Raw genomic sequence first — 24,315 nt, forward strand, 5'->3', positions numbered from 1 at the left:
AAAAACGAAGGGAAGGAGTTGTAAGGTAGAAGAGAAAGCGGTTAAAGGTTCTGTTTAAAGAGTCCATGCCCATAACAAACCTCGCCTTCTGCCCTGAAGGAAAATGGCACCCGGAATAGATGCAGTTCCGGTCTCGGAGTAACAGCCAATAGGAGAGGCTAGGAACCGGAAGTAGCCGCCACACAGCCCCTCCTCTGGGCGCCTCCCCTCTCTCGGGAGGATGAGACAGCCCGGGGGCCGTGGCGGAGCTGTGGTTGCTGGGTGACCGTCGGAGCCGGGACGGAGTGAGTGTCCGCTGGCGGGTGGGGACGCCCGGGATGACCTTCGAGCTCCGGACAGGCGGAGCGAGAGCGCCCTGACCGGCTGGGGCGGCGGGCCGGGCGGGAGCCACGGGCGGCCTGTCCAGGTAGGAGTCCACCGGGCCGGGCCAGCTCACGGCCCACGCGGCTTCCTCTCCCCACGCACCTCCTCCGCGCCGTCAGTTCTGGAGGGATCTACCCTCCTGGTGGCCACGGCGCTTCATTTCACGCACACCGGGGTTAGTGTGTGGTCGTCTTTGGTGTCTTTTCATAAGAAGCTTCCAGGTACAACGTCTTTATTGTTATTTTACATTTAACATTCCTTGAAGTTTGGGGACTTTTTCTAGAAGCCGTCATGCCTCCTTTAAGTCTTGAATCCTTAATTGTGATGAAAGCTGTTGCTTTCTCAGTGTCTGTACTGCATTGTGACCAGGGAATTTTACTTTCTTTTCTACACCGTCAATTGGGAAAGTTAATAACTTAGTTATGGCTTGAGATCTTGGCTTCCTCTCCCTAACCCAGTTCCCTGATGTGCTTAAGAGTCACACGCAACCGCAGCTTAGCTACAATAGTTTCATCTTCACTCAAGAGAAATAAAGTAGGAAATACAACCAAGATTTCTGTCATTAGCCTTTACGGATTTTACATTATTTATTTACATATTCATTTTTCCAGAACCAAGGAATCTTCACAGGTCTCACATGCTAGGCAAGTGCTTTACCACTGAGCCACTACACACACACACACACACACACACACACACACACACACACACACACACACACACGCAAGCGCGCACATGCCCCCATGCTAGGCAAGTGCTTTACCACTGAGCCACTACACACACACACACACACACACACACACACACAGCCCCAACCCGTTTCTAAACTTTTCGTTTTGAGACAGGGTCTTACTAAGTGGCCCAGGCAAGCCTGCAACTCATTGTTGCCTCAGTGGACCTTGAATTTGCAGATTTTCTTGCCTTAGCCTCCTGAGTAACTGGATTACAGGTAGCACCAGGGGAGGCAGATTTCACCTGTTCTAGTAAGAGGTCATTCAAGAGTAGTCTTCAGTTTCTGACTAAAATGATTTCTTAAAATAAATAAATTACCTAAAAAATTAACTAAGGCATTCGGTCTGTTTGGTCAGGTTAGTTTTTGCCATTAAGGAATTGAGACACAAACTGGCAGGGATTAGAATACTTACGATTTTAAGACATATTTTTTGTTTTGTCTTTAGTTGTTTTGTGTGTGTGTGTGTGTGTGTGTGTGTGTGTGTTTATGTATATGTTATTCCTAGTGCCCTTGGAGGTCAGAAGAGGGCGTCAGATCCCCTGGAACTGGAGTTACAGATGGTTGTTACAGAGCAACTTTGTGTGGGTTCTGGGAACCCAATTGAGGCCTCCTGAAGATCAACAAGTGATCTTAACTACTGAGACATCCCCAGCCCCAGAAATGTGCACATTTTTATCCTATGTTTTTTGAAGTTACATTTTATTTATATGTGGGGATGTTGGAATTTGTGTTGGAGGCAGAGAACAGTAAGGAGTTGGTTCTTTCCTTCCATCCGTGGGTTTCTGGGCATTGAACTCAGGTCCTCAGGCTTAGCCATTTTGAGGGTCCCAGAGTGTTTTTGTTTGATTGGTTTTGTTTTAAACTAGGTCTGCTGCTTCATCCTCCTCACTGCTGGGTTGCACAGCTTCCTTATTATTCAGTTTATTTTTATTTTTTATTATCTCTTAAAAATGACTTCTTTTTCTTTTTTTTTAATAATTTTTATTTTATGTGTATGGGTACTGTGGCTGTAAGTCTGTGTACACCATGTGTGTGCCTGGTGCCTGTGGAAGCCAGAGGAGGGCATCAGACCCCCTAGAACTAGAGTCATAGACACTTATGAGCTACTATGTGGGTGCTGGGAATTGAACCAGGGTCCTCAAGAAGAGCAGCCAGTGCTCTTAACCACTGAACCACCTCTTCAGACCCCTTATTATTCAGTTTAATTAGAGCTTTGGCAATGAGGAAAGCCCTGCTATGTTATGTTGTCCAAGTAGAACTGGATTTCCTGGGCTCAAGTGTACCTCCTGCCTCAGCCTGCCCCATAGCTGAGACTCCAGGCGTGCCGCACCCAGAGGCTAATTATTACTTTTCTCACCTTTTCCCACCCTAGGTGCATAATGGCAGAAACCGTGTCTCCGCTGAAGCACTTTGTGCTGGCTAAGAAGGCCATCACTGCAATCTTTGGCCAGTTACTGGAGTTTGTTACCGAAGGGTCACATTTTGTTGAAGGTTGGTACCTCTTAAAATTTCTACAATGACTGTTGAAAATATGTACAAGTGTTTTATTATTTCAACTTTAGTTCTTTATTTTGTTTTATTTCTTTTTTTGAGATCAGGCTGGCTTTGAACTGGCTCTGTAGCCAAGAATGGCTTTAAACTCCTGATCCTCCTGCCTCTGCCTCCTGACTGCTGGGTGTACAGGCGTGTGCCTTGCTCAGGTTTAGATGTTGAATTCACATTGTTCTGTATTCTGAGAACAGTACCATAGTGAGTAAAAGCAATTTCACAGTTAAGAAATAGTGGTCTGAATGTTTAATTATGAAATTTAAAATTTCTGTAATCCTCATAAAACCAGTAGGTAAGTTAGAAGCATACTCATTTTAAAGGCACTGTGCAGATAAGCAACTTGCCCCAAGATCACAAAGCTGGATTTGCCCACAATCAGGCAGTCTGTATGCAGCCATTACATATGTCTCCTCCACGATTTGTCCTTGAGCAATTTTAGAATCTCAGGCTTATCTCTTCCCTCACATGAGATGTAGTTGCTTTGGGAAAGGATAAATATTTTCCTTTTGTTTGTGTAACTGCTCAAAGGTAGCCTCAATTGTTTTTTCAGGATATACTAATTTAAAGAGAACTATTGGAATTTCTGCAGGTTCTTAGGATATCTGTCTGTTGGGTTTACAATGAAAAGTAAGGAATTCTTAGAATATTTCCAATGACATTGGGGAACCATTTAATCTCTTGGTTGAAGCAAACATTTCCCCACTTGTTCCTTTAAATCTCCCTCACCAGATTTTGAGCTCCTTAGGTCTGGAACTTTGATTATCTCCAATTCCAAATATCACGTAGCCCAAGTTTCATTGAGTGAGAAAATACAAAGGTTTATTTCCAGTTTTGGAAGACTGAGCCAACACAGTGACTTGTGGAAAATACCGTCTCCTAAAGTTGACAGGGAGTAAAACTGAAGTTGAATGTAGTATTTTCTTTTTTGAAGCCTGTCAATTATAGCTTGAACATATGCTGGGAGTTAGTGAAAAGGCAGTATTAGAATCTGAATTTTTTTTGACTTGTTCTAAAATTTCCAAGGGCGGGGAGGGGGCTAGCAAATAGAAACATAAATCAAGAAGTGTAAAATGAGAAATAACAAGAAGTATAATATGTAAGGTAAGGATTTAAGAATCACAACCTTGGGCTGGGCAGTGGTGGCGCATGCCTTTAATCCCAGCAGAGCCAAGTGGGTCTCTGTGAGTTCGAGGCCAGCCTGGTCTACAGAGTGAGATCCAGGACAGGCACCAAAACTACAGAGAAACCCTGTCTTGAAAAAACCAAAAAAAAAAAAAGAATCACAACCTTGGCTTGGTGGTGCAAGCCTGTAGTATCAGGAGTTCAAGGTCCTCAGCTACATAGCAAGTTGAGTGCCAGTCTTTCCATTATTCACCCGTTGTAAATGCTTTATTAATGTACATGAAATGTAAAATGAGGTGCAAAAAGCTTAAGCCTAATCACTTGAGCACTGAGTTAGTTCTAAGTGTCTCTGGTTATGATAACAAAATGAGTCTCCATGTCTTATCTTCAAAGAGAGGCAAAAAGACAGTATTAGTTTTCTCTCCTATTACTAGGATGAGAAAACAGTGACTGTTTCTATCCTTTTGTTTTTTGAAGACAGGGTTTCTCTGTGTAGCTCTGGCTGTCCTAGAACTCACTCTATAGACCAGGTTGGCCTCGAACTCACAGAGATCCGCCCGTCTCTACCTCCCGAGTGCTGGGATTAAAGATGTGTGCCACCACCACCAGGCTCATTTTGCTCCTTTTCAAACCCGTGATCTTAGAACTTCCTCTGCCCTTGGTTAGGGTTATGTGGATAGGTCCCCTGGTTCTGATAAGCCCAGCTTCTGCTTCAGTCTGTAAATCTTTCTCTCTGCCTTTTCTTACTGGTTGGACTGTTGTATCCCTTCCTCGTGGAAATCAAGCTGTGAAGTGACAAGAAGCGAGGGCTTTCCTGGCTCAAACTGAACCCTGTCTTTGTATCTGAGAGGTAGGAACGTCACAGTTCAGCATGTGGCGCTCCTTTCCAGTTCAGGATCAACTTGAACAAAAGTAGATGGCTAGTAGGTTCTCATTTCTCTCTTTAAAACGGGGATTTTGTTTCACATATGGTTTGTAATTTTGAACACTAGATAAATATTAAGTAATCCCTTTCACCAAGTTCTTGAAATCTTTAATATTTTTGAAATTCTTTCAGGCAGGATAGTCATCACAGTGGGCACTCAGCTATTACCAGATATTCAAGGTTGTAGCTTAGCAGTAGAGCACCTGCCTTGCGTGTATGCGGTCCTAGACTAACTACCTGACACACGCATTCTAAAAAAAAAAGAAAAAAGAGACCAACTACTCAGATTTTTCAAGTGATATGTTAGTGTAGAACAACTCAAAATGCATACAGTTGTATAATTATCAGAATTCATTTATATCATTTTTTCTAACACTGTTTGAACTTTGCAGCAACATACAGGAATCCGGAACTTGATCGAATAGCAACTGAGGATGATCTGGTGGAAATACAGGGCTACAGAAACAAGCTTGCTGTCATTGGGGAGGTGCTGTCACGGAGACATATGAAAGTGGCGTTTTTTGGCAGGTAAACCTTTATGATTCCCCTGGGGTGAGCTGCACAGGTCAGCTTTTTATTCTCATATCAACCGCGTCTGGTGTTTCAGTGGGTTGCATTCTTCTCTCTTCCCCACAACAGCTTCTCCTTAGGTTAAGTATTGTAGCTCTTACCTTGTCCCTATCCTGAATGAACGTGAAGCTTTGTGAGAGCTGGCATACGTTCTCTTCTAAGGACTCTCATCTCTCAAGGGTTGGCTTTTAGTCAGTTAGAAAGATGGAGAGATGGGTAATGAAGACCATGATGAGTAATTTTCTTTTTTCTCCTTTTCTTCTTGAGAAGGTTTCATGTAGCCTAGGCTGGGCTCCAGTTTGCTATGTAGCCAGGGCTGCCTTGAATCCTCACTTGTGCCACCATATCTAGGTGGTGAGTTATTTTTCTAGGTTCATATTGATTATTTTATTTTAACTTGAGACTGGGGGTCTCATTATGTATCCTTGGCCATCCTGGAACTTGCCATGTAAACAAGGCTGGTCTTGAACTCACAGAGATCTGCCTGCCTCTGCTTTGTGAGTAGAGTGGTAGGATTAAAGACCTATGCCACCACTCATCGATTATTAAGGATGTCTTCCATAAGACTCAACTCAGGATTCCCAGAGGAAGATGTCAGTGTGTCTAGGTGATGGAGTGATCTTTGTCACATCTGATATACTCATCTAACTATCGGGTGTTGAACTGGAGATGTGGCCTGTGATCAAAGCCTGCCTAGTATGCACGAGGCCCTGGCTTGATCACCATCACTGCAAAGGAAAAAGATTGTTAGCTCCCTGCTCACTGTGTGTGCTCTGTTCAGCCCTAGGGACACAAGGGCAAATGACTAGCCCTATACTTCTTGTCTCAACTGTCTTTTTCATTTTTTTTAGCCAGTAATGGCATTTATTTATTTACTAAACTCATGGCATGGACTCAAGCTGTTTCTCACTAAGGCTTTTGCAGTTGTGATTGTTGGTGCCTAGATCACTCTTCATGGCTCATCCCAAGTGCTACTACCTCAGAAGGCTTTCCTGGCTCCTGCAGCTGAAAGATTCCTTCTCAGATGCTATTTGTTTATTTAGTTTGCTCTCTTGAGACAGGGTAGCCAAAGGTGGCCATGAACTGATTCTCCTGTGTTAGCTTCCCAAGTCAGTTCTGTGTTTCATTCTGTTTCTAGGAGTAATAATATTGTGATAGTGCTAGGAGTTGAACCAGTCTGCATCATGTGCTCGGCAGGCGTTCAGTCACATGGCTTCCTCCGCAGCCAATTCTATTCTTGAAGTATCCTGTTAAAGTCCCTCTAAGCCTTTCACAGTGTCCTATTATTTTGTTTTATTCTCTGCTGCTTCTACTTGGCACAGTATTCTCAGGCCTTACACAAGTTTAGAGAGAGGCAGCTCCATGAATAGGCTTCACCTAAGATTAGAGTGAAGTGGTAGGAAGAGACCCGTAGATGGTGGTGACTGATGGCTTTCTTGAGACTAAGAGAGAGGAGAGGAACAGGTGGTCCCTGACTTATAGTGGCTGACTTCACTCCCTGCCCATACATGATGTTGTGGAAGCAGTACATACTCTTGTGTAGTAGAAGACTTGATTAGGGTGTGGCTGGGAGCCACAGTTCCTAGTCAGCCACATGATCACTCAGCTGTAATGTTGGGGAGGCCAGGAGAATATGTATTTCTACAACATACTTTCAGCTTGCTGTGAGTTTATTAAGCCTATAAACCCATCATTAGCTGAGGAGTAAGCTTTGGCTAGGAGCTGGGCCCAGAGCCCATTTCTTGCAGAGAGTGGTAAATGGAAAGGGAGAGAGAGACCATAATGTGTTTGGAGAACTGTAAGTTAGGTTTGAGATACTCGGGAACATTAGCAGAGCGAGGGAAGAGAAGTGGTCCTGTTTGCTGAAGACCTCACAGAGCACGGTAAGTTCTGTATACTTCATGCTTTGAAAGGTAAATGAGAGGATATAGAGTTAACAGTTACAGTGTTGGATGTGGAGCACAGAGGATAGATTGGATGGGAATAGGAGGTAGGAAGTGAGAAACTTGAAGATCCTAGTTTGTGTGGTTACAGGAAGGGTTGATAAGAGATATAAAAGAGTAACTAGGGACCAGGAGCCACACAGTGATTAAGAGTACTTGCTGTTCTTGAAGAGTACCAGGGTTCAGTTCCCAGCACCCACATGGTGGCTCACAATTCCCTATAACTCCAGTTCCAGTGGATCCAATGCCCTGTTCTAGCTTCCATGAGCAGTAGATGCACAAGGTACACATACCAATAAGCAGGTCCACACACACACACGTAAATAAAAATAATTAGGGTAGCCTAGAAGTTATTCAGAAAGGTGAGAGCCACAGATTACTTGGTTGGTTGAATGTCATTTATTGTGGTATTTTTGTGAACAGGTGTTGGTGTTCTTATGATGTAGATGTGTATCGTTGGTGCTTATTTAAATAAATTTTTTCAAACTGCCAAGTTGGATAGTTGAAATTGCAACCTAGGCAAATTCTAGGAAGTTTCGAAATTATTGACTGATGTTGGTAATTGCGATCTGGGGAGTTGGTGAGATTATGCGCTGGGAAAAGGGAGAGTAATAGCAGGATGGGGAGAAGAGGGACCGTCCATGAGATAGAGATGCCACACAGGTCAGGAAACCAGGGGTAATTGGGATGCTACAACAGGAGATGTGTATTTGGCATTCATGGCCCTTCCTATCACAGACTTGCTAAAACCCTTAGAATTTCCTGAGTGATAGGAATAGCTTTTATTATTTGTAATGAACTCCTTTGATCATACTTGGATTTATGCTAATGAGCCTGAGTGAGATAGGGTAGCCCTTAGATAATTTTAGGTTAGGGCTGGTCACTAAATGATTTCAGAATTGGAAATTTTGAGTTCTCAGGAGGTAGGTGACTGGTGGCTGGAGATAAAACTTTATAAAAACAGATTCATACATGGTGGTACTTATCTGTGATCCCAGTATTGTTAGGCACAGGAGGAGGATACCTGTGCTTGGGTGTAACTTTATAGTCTGATTCTGTAATTCATAATGTACCTGAGGGCTTGGTATTATTGGTATTCTCCCAGATTTTGAAAGGGGTAGGGAACCCAAACTAGTTTCGAGAATCACTGCTGGGCAGTGGTGCCACATACCTTTAATCTCAGCACTCTTGAGGCAGAGGCAGGTGAATCTCTTGAGTTTGAGACCAGCTTGGTCTACAGAGTGAGTTCTAGGACAGTCAGGGCTACACAGAGAAACACTGTCTCAACAAACAAACAAACAAGCAAACAAACAAACAAACTTCCATATTTCAGTGTACACATCAATTCTTAGTTCAGACAGGACACAGTGGAGACAGCCTGTCTTTGTTCCTGAAAATTGAGGTTGCTCAATACTGGAGGGTGAAATGATTGGATATCTTCACTCTCAGGTCTGGTACTGGGCTAGAGTGACTTGGAGATTCAACTGGCATGCCTTGCCAGCCCTCCCATCAGCTTGACTTAACTGTGGCACAGCAGTCATTGTAGTTGACCTCTTCTTCTGTGGCAAGATTCCCAGTGCATGTGGCCCAGTAAACAGGAAGGAGCTGCATTGCCTTTTATGTTCAGCCTTGGAAGCCACCCAGTGTCACTTGGGAAGCAGTCACAGTCCAGCCTAGATTGAAGATGGGACATTAGACCTCATCTGGGAATAGGAAATGTACCACAGAATTTTGATGTTTGTTTTCAAATTGCCACATTTTTCTAGCACGTTATCTTCTCTAAATGTACACTGCTAATATTTAACAGCACTTGTCTGTCTTCCTTATCTGCCTGTGTTGTTTTTTTTCTTTACTTTGTCTTGTGCAGCTGAACTGGTACTCCTGTCTCTACCTCCCAAGTTCTAGGTTACAGGTGTGCGTTCTCCATGGTCTCTCTATAAAAGGTGCTGTCTGTGAAGCTGAGCTGTGGAAGTGTTGGTTTGAGCCCAGTAGAGCATGTTTTGACCCCTTGTTTTGCATGTTCCTCAGGACGAGTAGTGGCAAGAGCTCTGTCATCAATGCAATGCTGTGGGATAAAGTTCTCCCTAGCGGGATTGGCCACACAACCAACTGCTTCCTGAGTGTCGAGGGAACCGATGGAGATAAAGCCTACCTTATGACCGAAGGGTCAGATGAAAAGAAAAGTGTGAAGGTATACTACCCAACCCATAATGCACCTGGAAATACCTTGCAGTTGTAAGATTTTGTAGGATGTCCATATGGCTAGGCATGAAAAAACTAGTGATACTCACTTTGACAGCTTGCAAAGCCATTGCTAATATTTTGAGTTCTAAAAGTATTTTCCTGAGAGATAAATTACTGGAAGTATAAAATTGGTAACTTATTTTTCCTGGGGTTTGGGGGTAATAGAACCCAGGGCCTCATGCATGTTAGGTAAACTCTGCCACTAGCCCTGTCCGTAACCTTAAATAAAAATAGGATTAGGTCTTTATTTTATTTTTATTTTTATTTTATGTGTATGAGTGTTTTACCTACATTTATGTCCACCAGGTGCATGCAGTGCGAGCTGGGGACAGAAGAGGGCACTGCATCCCCAGAACTGGAGTTAGAGACAGTTGTGAGCTACTCTGTGGGTGCTGGGGACTAAACTTCAGAGCAGTTCTAGAAGAGCAGCCAATGCTTTTAACCCCCAAGCCAAATTAAGAGTTTTCTTTAAAAACTGATTTAGTAAGAATAAGTTATTGTTGGAAAATTGCTGTTAAATCTTTTTAATCTTAACTTCTTTTTCTTTTTCTTTTTTTTTTTTTTAAATTGAGATAGGTTCTCACTATGTTGATATTTCTGGCTTAAAACTCTCAATATAGATCACACTGGCCTTGAACTCACAGAGATTTGCCTGCCTCTGACTCCTGAGTACTGAGATGTAAAGACATGTACCATCATGTTTGACCTTTGTCCTTTTTCAAAACTTGACTTAAATTCTTTTACCTTAGGAAAAATCACTAAGCGTACTCATGAGTAAATGCAGATTTCTGAGACAAGGGCCAGTGGCAATTTTAGGTCCTTGAACATGGTAGCAAGAGTTTAATACCTGAACTGTTTCCCTAGGTATTTCATTAATTTCTTTATAAAAATTATGGGGTTTTATTACATTTGTTTTGTGAATATGTGTGTTTGTGTATTCAAATGTCTTGATGGGTATATGGAAGTTAGAGAACAACTTGTGGGAGTCAGCTTGCTCTTTCCACAATGTGGTCCCAGCAAATGACTCTTTTTTTTTTTTTTAAATTGGCCTTTCAGTTCTTTATTAGACCATCAGGTGTTTTAGACAGACACAGTGTCACAGCTTTACAGAGTTAAACAAATGCAATATAAACAAAAGTATCACACCTTAAAACAATATTCTACAACAGAGAAAGAACAAAAGAAAACAAAATCCTGCATTGTTACAGGGTTTTACTAATGTTGAATGCTTTCTATATTCTTGGAGGAGGTCTGGCTAGCTGTCGTGGATTCTCCCATGAAGTCTGGTTGCTGCGTTGTAACTTGGCTTTTTTTTTTTTTTATGCCGAATGCAGTTTAATGAAGGAGGGAAGAGGTCTTAAATACAGGCTTACAGCACAATGGGAGAACGCTGGAGGGTAGAAGTTCGCTACCGATGTTTTACAATCTTGCATCTAAGCTGTTAACGCCCAATATGCAGGATACACAGACAAGGAACTTCCCTTAAGCATTCAGAAGGGTGGAACCCGGCAGGGAATTAGCATAGGGAGGATATCAAGGTCAAGGTCAGCAAGCAAGGCAACAGTTACCCAAAACGGGGGCCAGGACCTTACAGGTCCCCCCTTTTACTAAAAAATGAGCTTCTGACTTAGGTTGCGTGGGATGTCAGCAGGTCACCTTACCTGTCATGGAGACGCCTACCCAGGCCACACAGGTGCTCTGTCTTAGGTTGGTAAGCGCCCCCCAGGCATTACCCGTCTCTGAATACTCATTATCATACAGGCTCAGTCGTGTGTGAGCTGCAGAGTTAACTGCTGCCAAAGATCTCAAAGTGGCGCTGGACTTGCAATCTGTGTGTTTGACACAGAAAAGACCAACAGAAGTCCTAACCCACCCATAGCCAGTAGGCTTAAGGTAACTGAGCCATTACCTTCCTTAACGAGCCTTACTGCAAATTGGAGTCCTTGTAGGATGGTATCACAAATGAATCTTACCCACTGAGCCAAGTCACTGGCCTTGTTTTATAAATTTAATTCAGTGTTGCTGTACTGCTTCAGCCAACAAAAGAATAAAATGCCAAGAAACTAGAACGTTTGTTGTTAACTTTGGCCTGATAGGATTTAGAAAGACATTGTCTTTAGTACCTTTTGGACCCAGGCTAAGGAGGTGCTTTACTGCTGAGCCTTATCTTACCCAAGTATTTATGTGTGTGTCCCTATGTGCATGCATGTGTGAATGCATGTGAGTGCATACAACATGTCATAGTTGTATACATACAACTATGACATGTTGTATGCACTCACATGCATTCACCTATGCACATGCATGCGGACCTCAGGAGTTGATGTCAGATGTCTTCCTCAGCTACTCTCCACTTTCTTTTCTGTGATATAGTCTCTCGTTGAATGGGAATCACTGATTCATCACACTGATGGAGGTGTGCCAGCAAATGCCTGCCTCCATATCCCTCTCAGTGGAATTACCACCATGCAGTGGTATGCCCATCTCTAAGTTGGGTATTAGGGATCAGAACTCAGATCTTCATGCTTGTATAGGAAGCATTTTACAGAGCCTGTCTTCCAACCTCTTTTTACAAGAGGGCTTTATTTTGTAGTCTGTACTAACCTTAAATTTTAGAACCTCCTGGATATTCTCATTAGTGCTAGGATTTCCAAGTGTGCCACCACACCTAGTCATAGCCACCTTAAATAGAAAGATCACAAACACAAAAGTTTTGAAGACCCATACCTCTGTGTGAATGTGTACATGTATGCTGGGAATTGAATGTAAGACTCTGTACATTCTAGTCAGATGCTGTGCCATGGAGCTGCATTCCCATCTCCGTGCTATTTCTGATTTTGGTAAACTGTAGGTGAGGTCATTAGTTTAGTTTTGTGAGCTTGCGATATGACCTGGATTAAGTTGTCAGTCTGTTATACACCTTCATGGATGGTGCACACCCTTCAAATTAGTTATGAGAGAAGAAAATGAGATATTATGAAAATATTCCTCAATCTTAAAATTTATTATTTTTTTGAGACAGGGTCTTCCTCAATCTGAAAATTTATTATTATTTTAAGACAGGGTCTCATTATGTATCCTTGACTGACCTGAAATTTTCTGTGTAGACCAGGCTGGCCTCTAACTTACAGAGATGCCCTGCCTCTGCCTCTCGAATGCTGGGGTTAGGTAATATCCATCAAACTTCTGACACACAATTAAAGGTATTTCTTAGTTACTTTTCTATTACCATGTAAAACACAATTTATAGAAGAAAGAGTTTATTGTTTATTGTTTCAGAGTGAGTCCATGACCATCATGGCAGGAAACATGGCAGTGGGCAGGCAGGTACAGTGCTAAGACAGTAGCTGAGAACTCACATCTTATCTGCAAGCATGAGGCAGAGAGAGCTAACTGGGAATGGTGAGGGTTTTTGAAACCTCAATCCCACCCCTAGTGACATACCTCCAACAAGTCAACACCTTCTAATCTTTCCCAAACATTTCCACCAACTTCAGAACAGGTATTCAAATATATGAGCCTCTGGGGGCTATTCTCAGTCAAACCACCCCAGGCACTACCGTTACTTTGTAGTTAAGACTTTTTGCCAAATTGGAGTTTGAATTATTTGTGTTGAATCATTTGAGTCTTGGGAAACTTTACTGTGTGATATTTATGGACATGATAATGTCTTTCCTCTCTGTGCTCTCTGCTTTAGGTTCTCTTTCTTCAATGTTCTTTGTTTCTCTCCCCTGCTCCCAAACGGAAATGACCCCAAGGGGTGGCCCCCTTTAGGATAATAAACCTTTAGTCCTGTACATGATATTTGACTTAGAACACAGCCATAATAGCTCATACCTCATTAAGTACTTGCATTCTCACAAATACTGTTCTGTTCTGTATTTTCAACACTAAAAATAACTCACACCTTAAAAGAGAAAAAAGGATGGACATAGTGATGGGTTAATGCAGAGGCAGGCAGGTCTCTGAGTTCCAGGCCAGCATGGTGAGACCCTGTCATAAAATAAAGCCCTCAAACCTCATCACAATTCTCTTGGATATTTTATTTTCTATAGTTTTCTTTTTAAAAATTTTTAGAAAGTTTTGTTTTATATGTGTGAGTATTTTGCCTGCATGCATGTCTGTGTACCATGTATGTGCCTGGTGCCTGTGGAGGTCAGAAGAGGGTGTAGACCCCCTGGAACCGGAGTTACAGGTGGTTGTGAGCCACCATGTGGATGCTGGGAACCGAACCCAGAAACAGGTGCTCTAAACTGCTGTGCCATCCATTTTGTTTTATTTTTAAGTGTGTGTATGTGTGTGCCTGCCCACATGTCTGCTTGTACACTCACTCAGAACTGTCAGTGATGGTGAGAAAAGGGGGATGTGTGCACAGGAGTCAGTGATGGAGGAGGCCAGAAGAGAGCTGGAGTTAAAGCAGTTGTGAGACACACCAGTGTGGGTGCTGGGAACCAAACTCAGGTCTTCTGCCAGAGCAGTGCCCACTCTTACCCGCAGAACCATCTTTCCAGCCCTGTGTGTTTTTCCCTAATCTTGTCTGTTTGTGGTGGTAGGGAGCTAACTCGGGGTCTTGTGTTAGGAAGTGCTCACTGAGCCACTGCCCAGCCTTTAGGATCTTAATTTTATAAATCCTGTATATATATAAGATTGCCGTATAGTCTTATACATCTATCAAAGCATTTATTAAAGCAAGCCATATTAAAAACAAATAAATGGGAACTTGGAGAGATGGTTCTGTGGTTAAGATCACTGGCTGTCCTTCCAAGGGACCCAGGTGGCATTCCTAGAACATACATGGTGGATCATGACATCTGTAACTCCATTTTCAGGTGACCTGGCACCCTGAGCACTAAGCTTGCAGGTGGTGCACAGACAGACATGCTGACTAAACAGTCATGCCATAAATAAACTAAAAAACCAGTTAACGAAAGTGTCTAACACCGTCACTTTTCATTTCAGCCTCACTCAAGACTTGGAGTATAGTGGAAAAATAGATGTTTCCCTATCCCCTTGTTTTTTGTGGGGGTGTATGGGTTTTGTTTCTGTGTATGTCTGGTTATTACATGGATGCTTTGCCTGTTGAAGTCTGAAGAGGGCTTCCGATCCCTTGGGATTGCAGTGGGTGGGTGGATGCTAGGAACCAAACCCAAGTCCTCTGGAGGAGCAACTAGTGCTCTTAACCTCTGAGCCATCTCTGCAGCCTCTGCCACTTTGTTTTATTTATTTTATTAAAGAATATATATAGTTATATATAGTCCACGCTGACCTTGAACTGGCTATGTAGCCAAGTATGACCTTTCTACCTCCCCAATGCCATAATTAGAGCAGAGGCATGTGCCACCACATTCTGTTTATGCAGTGCTGATAGAGCATGGGAATAGACAATTACTGTGCCAATCGATCCCCATTCCCTTAAATAGTTGCTTTTAGTAACAATTATAGTGGTGTGTGTGGTATGTCCTTTCCTTAATTTATTTTCTAATTTTGCTTTAAGTCTCTTGTGCTGTTTATCTAACACACATATGAGTTCCATTAAATAATGTACACTGGTTTCATTTGTTAATATACCTGAGAAGTTATCTTGAGAACTAAAAATGGTTTGGGATTTCAGGGACAAGGGTTTTGTGAATTACTGCCTGATGAGGAAAAAAACAAACTTGAAAGACAGATTTGGCTCTGCCTCACGAATGTAAGTATGGTGCCTCACACCTGTAATCCTAGCACTCAGGAAGCTGAGGCCTGAGGATAGCCATGAATTTGGGGCCAATCCTGGCTAGACGAATTTGAATTGACCTCCCTTACTTCAGTGGGGTGTTTAAATTGATTTTAGTATCACTTCTTCTAAATGATTTTCCCCATTATAGCTAAACAGTCACCTTTATTTCAGAAAAACTAGAAAATACAAATTTGCAAAAACAACAGACTCCATAACTCATCCTTTATGATAAACATCATCACTCAGGAATTCCAGTGGATTCTGTTGCTAGTGTCCCATTTGTTAAGTGTTTATGTTTCCAAACCCTGATTGTTTAGTAGATGGTATGCGTAAACTTTCAAAGGAGAAATATTATTTGTTTCCTATGTGGTTTTAACACAAGTTTCTCGGGGCTGGAGAAATAGATGGCTCAGTGGTTAAGAGTCCAGCCTGCTCCTGCAGAGGACCTGTGTTTCATTCCCAGCACCCATATAACAGTTCACCACCACCTGTAACTCCAGTTCCAGGGGATCTGATGCCCTCTTCTGGCCTCTGAGGGCACCAGGCATGCACATGGTGCATAGAAACATATAAGCAAAATACCCATATACATTTAAATATATATATGTATATTTTTTTAAAATTTTAAATAAATATGTGTATAACTGTAATTTTATATATATAAAACTATAGCCAATCTGGGCTATGGTTAGCACTAGCTTGGGTTAAAATAGATGTGCCAAGCTGGGCGATGGTGGTGCATGCCTTTAATCCCAGCACTTGAGAGGCAGAGGCAGGCAGATCTCTGTGAGTTTGAGGCCAACCTGGTGTACAGAGCAAGATCCAGGACAGGCACCAAAACTACACAGAGAAACCCTGTTTTGAAAAAACCAAAAAAGAAAAAAAAAAGATAGATAGGTAGATAGATAGATAGATAGATAGATAGATAGATAGATAGATATGCCAAGCCATAGTATTTTTAGTTTTTATTTAATTGAACCTCTTTTTCTTTCCTTCTCACTTTAGACAGTTAATCAGCTGGCTCATGCTCTCCATATGGACAAAGACTTGAAAGCTGGCTGCCTCGTGCATGTATTTTGGCCCAAAGCAAAATGTGCCCTCTTGAGAGATGACCTGGTTTTAGTAGACAGGTAAATTTACATACAAATTGTGTTTTCTCTAGGCTTTCTTGGTAGAATAATGCTGCTTATCACACTCTGGGATCAAATACCCGACAAGAAGCAATTTGAGGGAAGAAGGCTTATTGGGTTCTCTGTCCGAGGCTATAGTTCATTATGACAGGGAAGGTGTATGGCAAGAGCAGCAGTTCACAGGAGCATGAAGCTGCTGATCACAATGTATTTGCAGTTAGGAAGTGCAGAGGACGTGAGTCCTGGTGCTGTGCAGTCAGGAAGCGCAGAGGAGATGAGTCCTGGTGCTGTGCATTAGGAAGTGCAGAGGAGGTGAGTCCTGGTGCTGTGCAGTCAGGAAGCACAGAGGAGATGAATCCTGGTGCTGTGCAGTCAGGAAGCGCAGAGGAGATGAGTCCTGGTGCTGTGCATTAGGAAGTGCAGAGGAGATGAGTCCTGGTGCTGTGCAGTCAGGAAACGCAGAGGAGGTGAGTCCTGGTGCTGTGCAGTCAGGAAGTGCAGAGGAGATGAGTCCTGGTGCTGTGCAGTCAGGAAGTGCAGAGGAGGTGAGTCCTGGTGCTGTGCAGTCAGGAAGCACAGAGGAGATGAATCCTGGTGCTGTGCAGTCAGGAAGCGCAGAGGAGATGAGTCCTGGTGCTGTGCAGTCAGGAAGCGCAGAGGAGATGAGTCCTGGTGCTGTGCATTAGGAAGTGCAGAGGAGATGAGTCCTGGTGCTGTGCAGTCAGGAAACGCAGAGGAGGTGAGTCCTGGTGCTGTGCAGTCAGGAAACGCTGGAAAATCTAGGAGGTTTGCATTCTCTGAAGGTAACAGAGTGTTTTTGAATTTTTCCATTGCTTTTATTGATAGGCATTTTTTATGTGTTTTAAATTTATTTATTTAGTTTGGCATTGGGGTTGAAACAAGGTGTGCTTTGAAGATACCCTGCTCTGAGCTATAGCCACAGGTCCCATCATGTGTTTTAAAATCATCTTACTAGTGCTTGATGAAGTAGTGAGCATCAGTTGAGTGTTTTTCTTGCCTATAGTATTCAAAGGATTCAAACATTTTTGGTATGCTTTTTGTTTCTTCAATTAACAATTTGGTGTTCCATGGAAACCATTCAGTTTTGATGACTTTTTCATCCCGCTTTTGAGACAGAGTCTATATAGCTCTGGTGGCCTGGAACTCATTTTGTAGACTAGACTGGCCTTGAACTCATAGAGATCTGCCTGCCTTTGCTTTCTGAGTGCTGGAATTAAAGGTGTGTACCACCCTGCCTAGCTCCAGAGGGACTTTTGTTTTTGTTTTTGCTTTTGTTTTTAGGTGTGCTTCTAAGTATTTTCATCTCTAAGCTGTACTGGATATAGCTGATTGGAACAATTTATTGCTGTTAGTCTAGTCTATTTTATTGTTGGTGCTTCTTTTCCAGCATAAGAATGTGAAAGATTGAAGTATTGATTATGTTGCTTGTTTTGTCAAAAACATTGGATTAAAATTTTCTAGACATCTGATTGATGGCTGAGAGAATTTCTTTCTTTTGGACCTCAAATGATAGAAAATTTTCTTGTTTTTGTTTTGTTTTTCAATCTGTAACCCAAATTTTACTTTTTAACAAACATGATATAGTATTTGCTTCTTCTCATTAGCCCAGGTACAGATGTTACCACAGAGCTGGATATCTGGATCGATAAGTTCTGCCTCGATGCTGATGTCTTTGTTTTGGTTGCAAACTCAGAATCAACACTGATGAACACGGTAGGATTTATTCTTACTGCTGTGCTTGGGTGGTATCCACTTTAGTTCTGTGAAGTGAGGGAAGTTCCAGTGACAGGCTAGAAAGTAACTGAGGGCCTTTGTTTCCCTAGGTAGTGTTGCCTGGTTTCAGTAGCAGTCTAGGGCTCAGTGACTTTGGCTTCTAGTAAGTGTTTGTGGGTTTAAAGTGATACAAGTATGAAACTGGCACTCACCCTGTGTGTGTGTTAGTCTGGAAGAACATGGGTACCACGGTTGTTGAGATGTTCACTTAGAGTCTTTTATAAAATCCACATCATCTCTCCTCCTGCTTCCCTGACACTTATCAAGCAAAGCTTTTTCTCTTTAGATTCTCATCCTTTCCCAGCTTGATGTAGCTCAAACTTATCTGTGTATACCCTGGGTTGGAAGGTTCTTTATCCTAAATGACCAGATTCAATCCAAACAAACTTTCAGAATTTAGATATCTAGTATGGATGCTATTAAAACAGGTTATTCACCAAGAGTGTGTGAGTGCCTGAGTACTGAGTACCCTACACCATAACCAAGGGATCACCAGTGAGGTCTTACTATTACAAACACCAGGCTTCTGTTGTAATGCTGGACGGCTTGTAACCTCGTTCTGTGAGAAACTGCCCAAGTGTTTGAGATTTTGTAGAGGACCTCCATCATTTGGTGATGGCTAAGTGCCACGTCCTTGCACAGCATCTGGGCATGAAGCTGACTAGAGGTGACAAAGTCATGAAGAAAGGCACTCAGATGGAAGCACAGAAAGAGTAGGATTGGAGGATGGGCTTCTCTGATGGAGAAACCACAGCCCCGGTGTCAGTGTGTTTCTTTATTGCATGTGTGCAACAGAGAGGCAGGTTATTGCGTGCAGCTGAACAAGAGGGTGTTTAGTAGGAGCAGTCTTTATCTAGAGGGAGAAAGCCGTTTTAGACGACATTTCTACACACACTGTCAGCATCCCCCTGTGTATCACAGAAAGGCTTTGCCATTTTCCTGAGCCTAGCCTGGAGGAGTCTTTTCCATTTTCCTGTGTTTCTGAGGCCCAGGCTTCCTTCACTCCCCACAACTGAGCAAATTTCTCAGCCTCAGTCTGACTTTGGTGCCTCTGTTTATGCTATTCTCATTTGTTTTTCTCTTTGGTGCTAGCAATCAAACTCAGGGCTGTGCATGTGTTAGGCAAGCACTGTCTGAGCCACACCCTCAATCCTGTTGATGCTGTTCTTTCCTTGGTTTGTCCACTTTTGAACTCTTTCAGAAATACCTGTTAAGCTGGCTGTAATCACATGTCTGTAATCTTGTCTATAGAGTCAGGAGAACCATCTTCGATATATAATGAGTTCAGGGCCAGCCTGGACTGTGTGAGACCCTGTTAGCAGTATGTCCAAGCCCATCATTAGTACCTATTACTTCCTTTGTGAAGTGTTTCCTATTTTCAACTAGCTATTGGTCTTATGTTTCAATTTCCAAGGGCAAGGTGAGTGCTCATAGGGGTCTTAGTGGATGCTAATCACGTGCTTTAAATGATTCAGACTTCTAAGTTAAAGGGTTTCAGTTATAAGTGTAAATACTTTTTAAAGTGTTGTTCTTGATATTTTTCAGGAGAAACATTTTTTCCATAAGGTGAATGAGCGGCTCTCCAAGCCAAACATTTTCATTCTGAATAATCGTTGGGATGCTTCTGCCTCGGAGCCAGAATATATGGAGGATGTAAGTTTTCTCCACTTTGTTTTGAACTGTGGTCATGTACATTATTATCTGAGAAAACAATAGACCTCAGAGGACATCATGAGAAGTTATTCTGTGATTGTGAAAATGTGGATATAGCTGGGCCTCATGATACACACTTTAATCCCAGACTTGCGAGATGGAAGCAGAAGGGTCAGGAATTAAAAAACAACCTGAGCTGTGCAGTAAGCAGTAAGTGTGAGGCTAGCCTGAGCCCTACTAGACTGTCTGAGAAAATTAAAAGAACAAAAACTAAGAGTATGATTTTAGAGAACCTGTAGGGGTTTGTGATAACTACCTGATATACTAAGCTATGGTTTTTCAGAACTTGAAACTTGGTTTTGTGTTTCATTTGTTTTACATATGGGTGTTTTGCCTGCATGTAGGTTTGTGCTTCACTTCCATGCCTGATGCTAGAGAAACCTAGCATAGGGCATTGGATCTCCTAGAACCGGAGCTACAGCCAGTTTGGAGCTGCCGTGTTAGGACCCCAAAGGCATTGTGACCCATAGTTGAGAAACACTGCTCTAGACAGAGGCAGGTAGATCTCTGAGTTTGAGGCCAGCCTGGTCAAAAAAGTGAGTTCCAGCCTAGCCAGGGCTATATAGTGTGATTCTGTCTCAGACAACAAAACAAAACACCCAAAGGCCTTTGATCTATGAGTTGGTCATTTTTCTTTTGTTTTTATGATAACATAGTTGAGACACCAGTTCATGGTGAGTGTGTGAATCGCAGAAAGAGCCCCTTACTACGAGGTGGCCCAGAACAGAGTGGATGGGAAAATGTATAGGCCTGTTCTTGCTGCCTTCCCACTTTCCTTAGAATCGTCCTCACAGACACCGAGAGATGTGGGTCATAAATCTCCTAGGTTCTTCTCTGTCTAATCAATATTAACCATCACAGTGTATAAATAGTATTTGTTTAATTTTCTTTGATATGTTTCTGATTTTAGTTGTGTGGTTTATAAAGATGAAACAGTTTGCATTACTCTTCAGGAATTGCAGAATTAGGACATCCTCACAGAATAGTTCACTAGTTCAGCATTTCTCTTTAGCCTAAGTTTCTTTTTATTTATTTGTTTTGTTTTGGTTGTGAGACAGTATAACCCTGTAGTTCATGCTGGCCTTGAACTCCCAGCTGTCTTTTCCACACCCTCCTGAGGACTGTGATTATTTGCATGTACCACCATACCCACTTTATTAATGGTGCTGGGAATTGAACTTAGGGCTTCATGTATGCTGGGCAAACATGCTAGTAACTGAACTACATCCCAGCTCTAGTTTCCATGTTATTTTTGAAATTTTTGTTTGTTTGTTTTGTTTTTGTTTTATTTTCCCCGAGACAGGGTTTCTCTGTGTAGTCCTGGTTGTCCTGGAACTCACTCTATTGACCAGGCTGGCCTCGAACTCAGAGATCTGCCTGCCTCTGCACCACCACCACCCAGCTTTGAAATTCTTTTTTTTTTTAAGATGTATTATTTTTTGTAATTTTTTTTTTTTTTTTTTTTTTTTTTGGTTTATGCTTTTTCTGGTACGGGGACTGAACTCGGGGCTTCATGCATACAAAGTAAGTACTCTGTAGTTGGACTTTTCCTTTGGGCTGCCAGCTCACAAATAATGACAGGGAGACTTATTATTAATTATGAAAGCTTGGCTTTAGCTTAGGCTTTTCTCCAACTAGCTCTTATAATTTAAATTAACCTATTTTTATTAATCTACATTCTATCATGTGGCTCAGTTACCTCTCCTCTGTATCATATGTCCAATTTCAGTGTCTGGCTGGTATCTCTCTGCCTCTCGTCTTCCCAGAGTTCTATCTTCAGCCCCATCTCTTCCCCTCTATCATGAGTTTTTATATCTCAGGCTGGCCTTGAGCTCACTATATAGTCTAAGACAGACCTTGAACTCTTCCTACATCTACCTCCCAAGTGCTGGGATTACATGTTTTTGACACTATACCTGACTCTTTTTCTATATATTTATGTACATATGTTTGTGTGGGGGTATGTATACATGGACATGGTTGCCCACAGAGGCCAGAAGAGAATATTGGATCCCCTGGAGCTAGAGTTACTAGTGGTAGTGAGCTACTTGATTGATATGGTTGTTGGGATTGGAAAGGGCAACAGGGGTTCTTAAATGTTGAGCTATTTCGGTAGTTCAGCTTCCATGTTCTTAAGAAGAAAACTAGACTATGTTTTTATTTAAAATGAATGCAGTAGCTTTATTTTAGATTCCTATTGTAGTGCTTATTTTCTGATTTCAAAGATATTAACAGCCCCACTGAAGACAATTTGGAAAATAAGTTTAAGTAAAAAAACTAAAAATGTTACCCATTTTCTTGGGTGTTGCATGCCTACCACTACTATTAATATACATATTAGTTTTTATTATACCCTTAATATAAAATTGATTACATTTTCCCATGTAATTAGGTAGGCATTAATACTTGTTTGTGATGTTTTGTAATGTTTGGGTAGTATTTGAAGTTCAAAAGGAAGATTATTAAATAGAGAGTTCCTGCCATCAAGGATCAGACTTCATTTACTGACATTTCCTGCATTTATTAAGTACATAGGAACAATTAATCTGTGTCACTGTAAAAGTATGACCATGACAACTTATAGAAGAAAGTTTATTCGGGCTTCTGGCTTCAGAGGGATAAAAGTCTGTCATGGTGGGGAGCAAGCTGCAGTCTTGGTGGCTGGAGCAGAAAGCTGAGGGTTCAGGTCTTGAACTGCAGGCATGAAGCAGAGAGAACAAGCTGAGAGTGGGGAGGGGCCTTAAGTTCTCAAAGCCCACCCCCCATGACACCTCATCTGGCAAGGCCAAACCTCCTCAAACAGTGCCACCAACTGAGTACCAAGTATTTAAATTCCCAAGCCTGTGTTGGATGTTTCTCATTCAAAGCACCACAGTTACTGTACCTGAAGTTTATATGGGCCTGCGGTTTAAGGCTATTATTATTTCTGTTTTGTTTAAATTTTAAAATTCTTGTGCTATTTGCAGGTGCGAAGACAGCACATGGAAAGATGCCTTCACTTCTTGGTAGAAGAGCTCAAAGTTGTAAGTCCTTTGGAAGCTCGGAATCGGATCTTTTTTGTTTCAGCCAAGGAAGTTCTCAACTCCCGAAAGCATAAAGCCCAGGGGGATGCCAGAAGGTGGTATGTAATAATTACTATTTCCTTCTTAAATGTAAATGTAGATTATAATTAAACAGCATGTTGGAAATCATATCTTGTTCTCTGCTACCTGTGGCTTCAGTAACCTGTGCTTAACAGTGGTGCAGTAATATTATATGGCAAATGTTAAGTCAAATTGTCAAGAGTAGTGTGGTGAGCTCTCTCATCATCCCAGACAACAGGAGGCTTCCTTTTGTGTAGTGTATTCAAAACAGTACCCAGCTGTTTTATGAGCTGGCATGTTACTCCACGGCTGTGCTGGAGACCCTTATTGTATGAAGAATAACCAAGTGGAGCATGCCTACTGGTGCAGGCGGTATGGTCATACCCAGTGGGGATCATAAAGTGCTTCCTTTAGGTGAAAAGGTGAAATGCTTGACTTCATATTTGTTACAATTCTACAGTAAGAACAAATCTGTGAAATTATGAAGATGCAAAAAGAAATTTGTGCTAATAGGCCATCATACCTCTAACCTCAAAAGATATGTCCTCATTGCATACTAAAGGCTTACTTAAGATGAACAGGGCATAAACTTTGTGTATGTATGTAGACAGTACAACGTAGTGTCCTAGTTAGATTTCTGTCAATTTGACACATGCTAGGAACATTTTGGAAGAGGAAACTTAACTGAAATGATGCCTCTGTCAGACTGGCTTGTGGGCATCTCTGTGCTGCATTTTCTTGATTGGTGACTGTGAGAGGGCCAGCGAGAGGGCCAGCCCACTGTGGGCAGTGCCACCATGGGCAGGTGGTCCTGGGTGGTATGAGTAAGCCATAGAGAGCAAGACAGACAGCAGCACTCTTCTTTGGCATCTGCCTTGGTTCCTGCCTAGAGTTCCTGCCCTGACTTAACTTCACGATGAACTGTGATGGGAACAAGCAAGCTGAGTTTACTCCCCAGGTTGTTTCTGATTATGGTGTTTAGCGCGGCAATAGGAGAAAGCAAACTAACACACCTAGTGTAATAGAGGGTTTCACAGTCTGTAGTTTCCAGCAGCCATGAGCAGTCTAGGAGCATCTGTGTGCAGAGAGATTATTATAGTAGATTTAAAAATCTTTGCCTCAGTCGGGCATGATGGCTCACACCTGTAGCCTAAGGTATTTGGAAGCTGAAAAAGGAGGATTCCCACAAGTTCTGGGTAGCATGGGCTGCATAGTGAGACCTTGTCTCACAGAAGCAAAACAAAGAATAAAATCAGACTTTTTGCTTGTGTTACAGGTGGGGCACTTGCAGAAGGATTTCAGGCAAGATTACAAGAGTTTCAGAATTTTGAACAAACTTTTGAGGTAGGGATTTAATTACTACTGGCTTATACATGGCACTGGTCGGAGTGTGACTATAATCTTCATTGTCTGCCTTTGTCAATAACCTCT

General features: G+C 42.2%; 2 protein-coding genes across 3 annotated transcripts in view; one reads left to right on the plus strand and one right to left on the minus strand.

Annotated features, from left to right (window-relative positions):
• The window catches only part of Kcnmb3 (potassium calcium-activated channel subfamily M regulatory beta subunit 3), an 82,495-nt gene extending 82,355 nt beyond the window's left edge, over positions 1-140 (minus strand). The window contains exon 1 of one of the 2 annotated variants that reach the window (XM_052732104.1): positions 81-140. The gene's annotated coding sequence lies outside the window, so the exon portion shown is untranslated. The remainder of the gene's footprint in view (positions 1-80) is intronic. The other variant, XM_052732103.1, reaches the window with a different exon arrangement.
• A 45-nt stretch (positions 141-185) lies between these two features.
• Positions 186-24,315, plus strand: part of Mfn1 (mitofusin 1) — a 46,897-nt gene continuing 22,767 nt past the window's right edge. The window contains 10 exon segments of the mRNA XM_052732100.1: positions 186-284; positions 2,469-2,587; positions 5,084-5,219; positions 9,233-9,395; positions 16,170-16,294; positions 17,920-18,028; positions 19,634-19,741; positions 22,768-22,905; positions 22,907-22,922; positions 24,161-24,228. Coding sequence (XP_052588060.1) covers positions 2,476-2,587; positions 5,084-5,219; positions 9,233-9,395; positions 16,170-16,294; positions 17,920-18,028; positions 19,634-19,741; positions 22,768-22,905; positions 22,907-22,922; positions 24,161-24,228 — 975 coding nt within the window. The 5' untranslated portion in view covers positions 186-284; positions 2,469-2,475.

This window comes from Peromyscus californicus, unplaced genomic scaffold, assembly GCF_007827085.1.
Source record: "Peromyscus californicus insignis strain IS unplaced genomic scaffold, ASM782708v3 Scaffold_9__1_contigs__length_137607984, whole genome shotgun sequence".
Classification (NCBI taxonomy): Eukaryota; Metazoa; Chordata; class Mammalia; order Rodentia; family Cricetidae; genus Peromyscus; species Peromyscus californicus.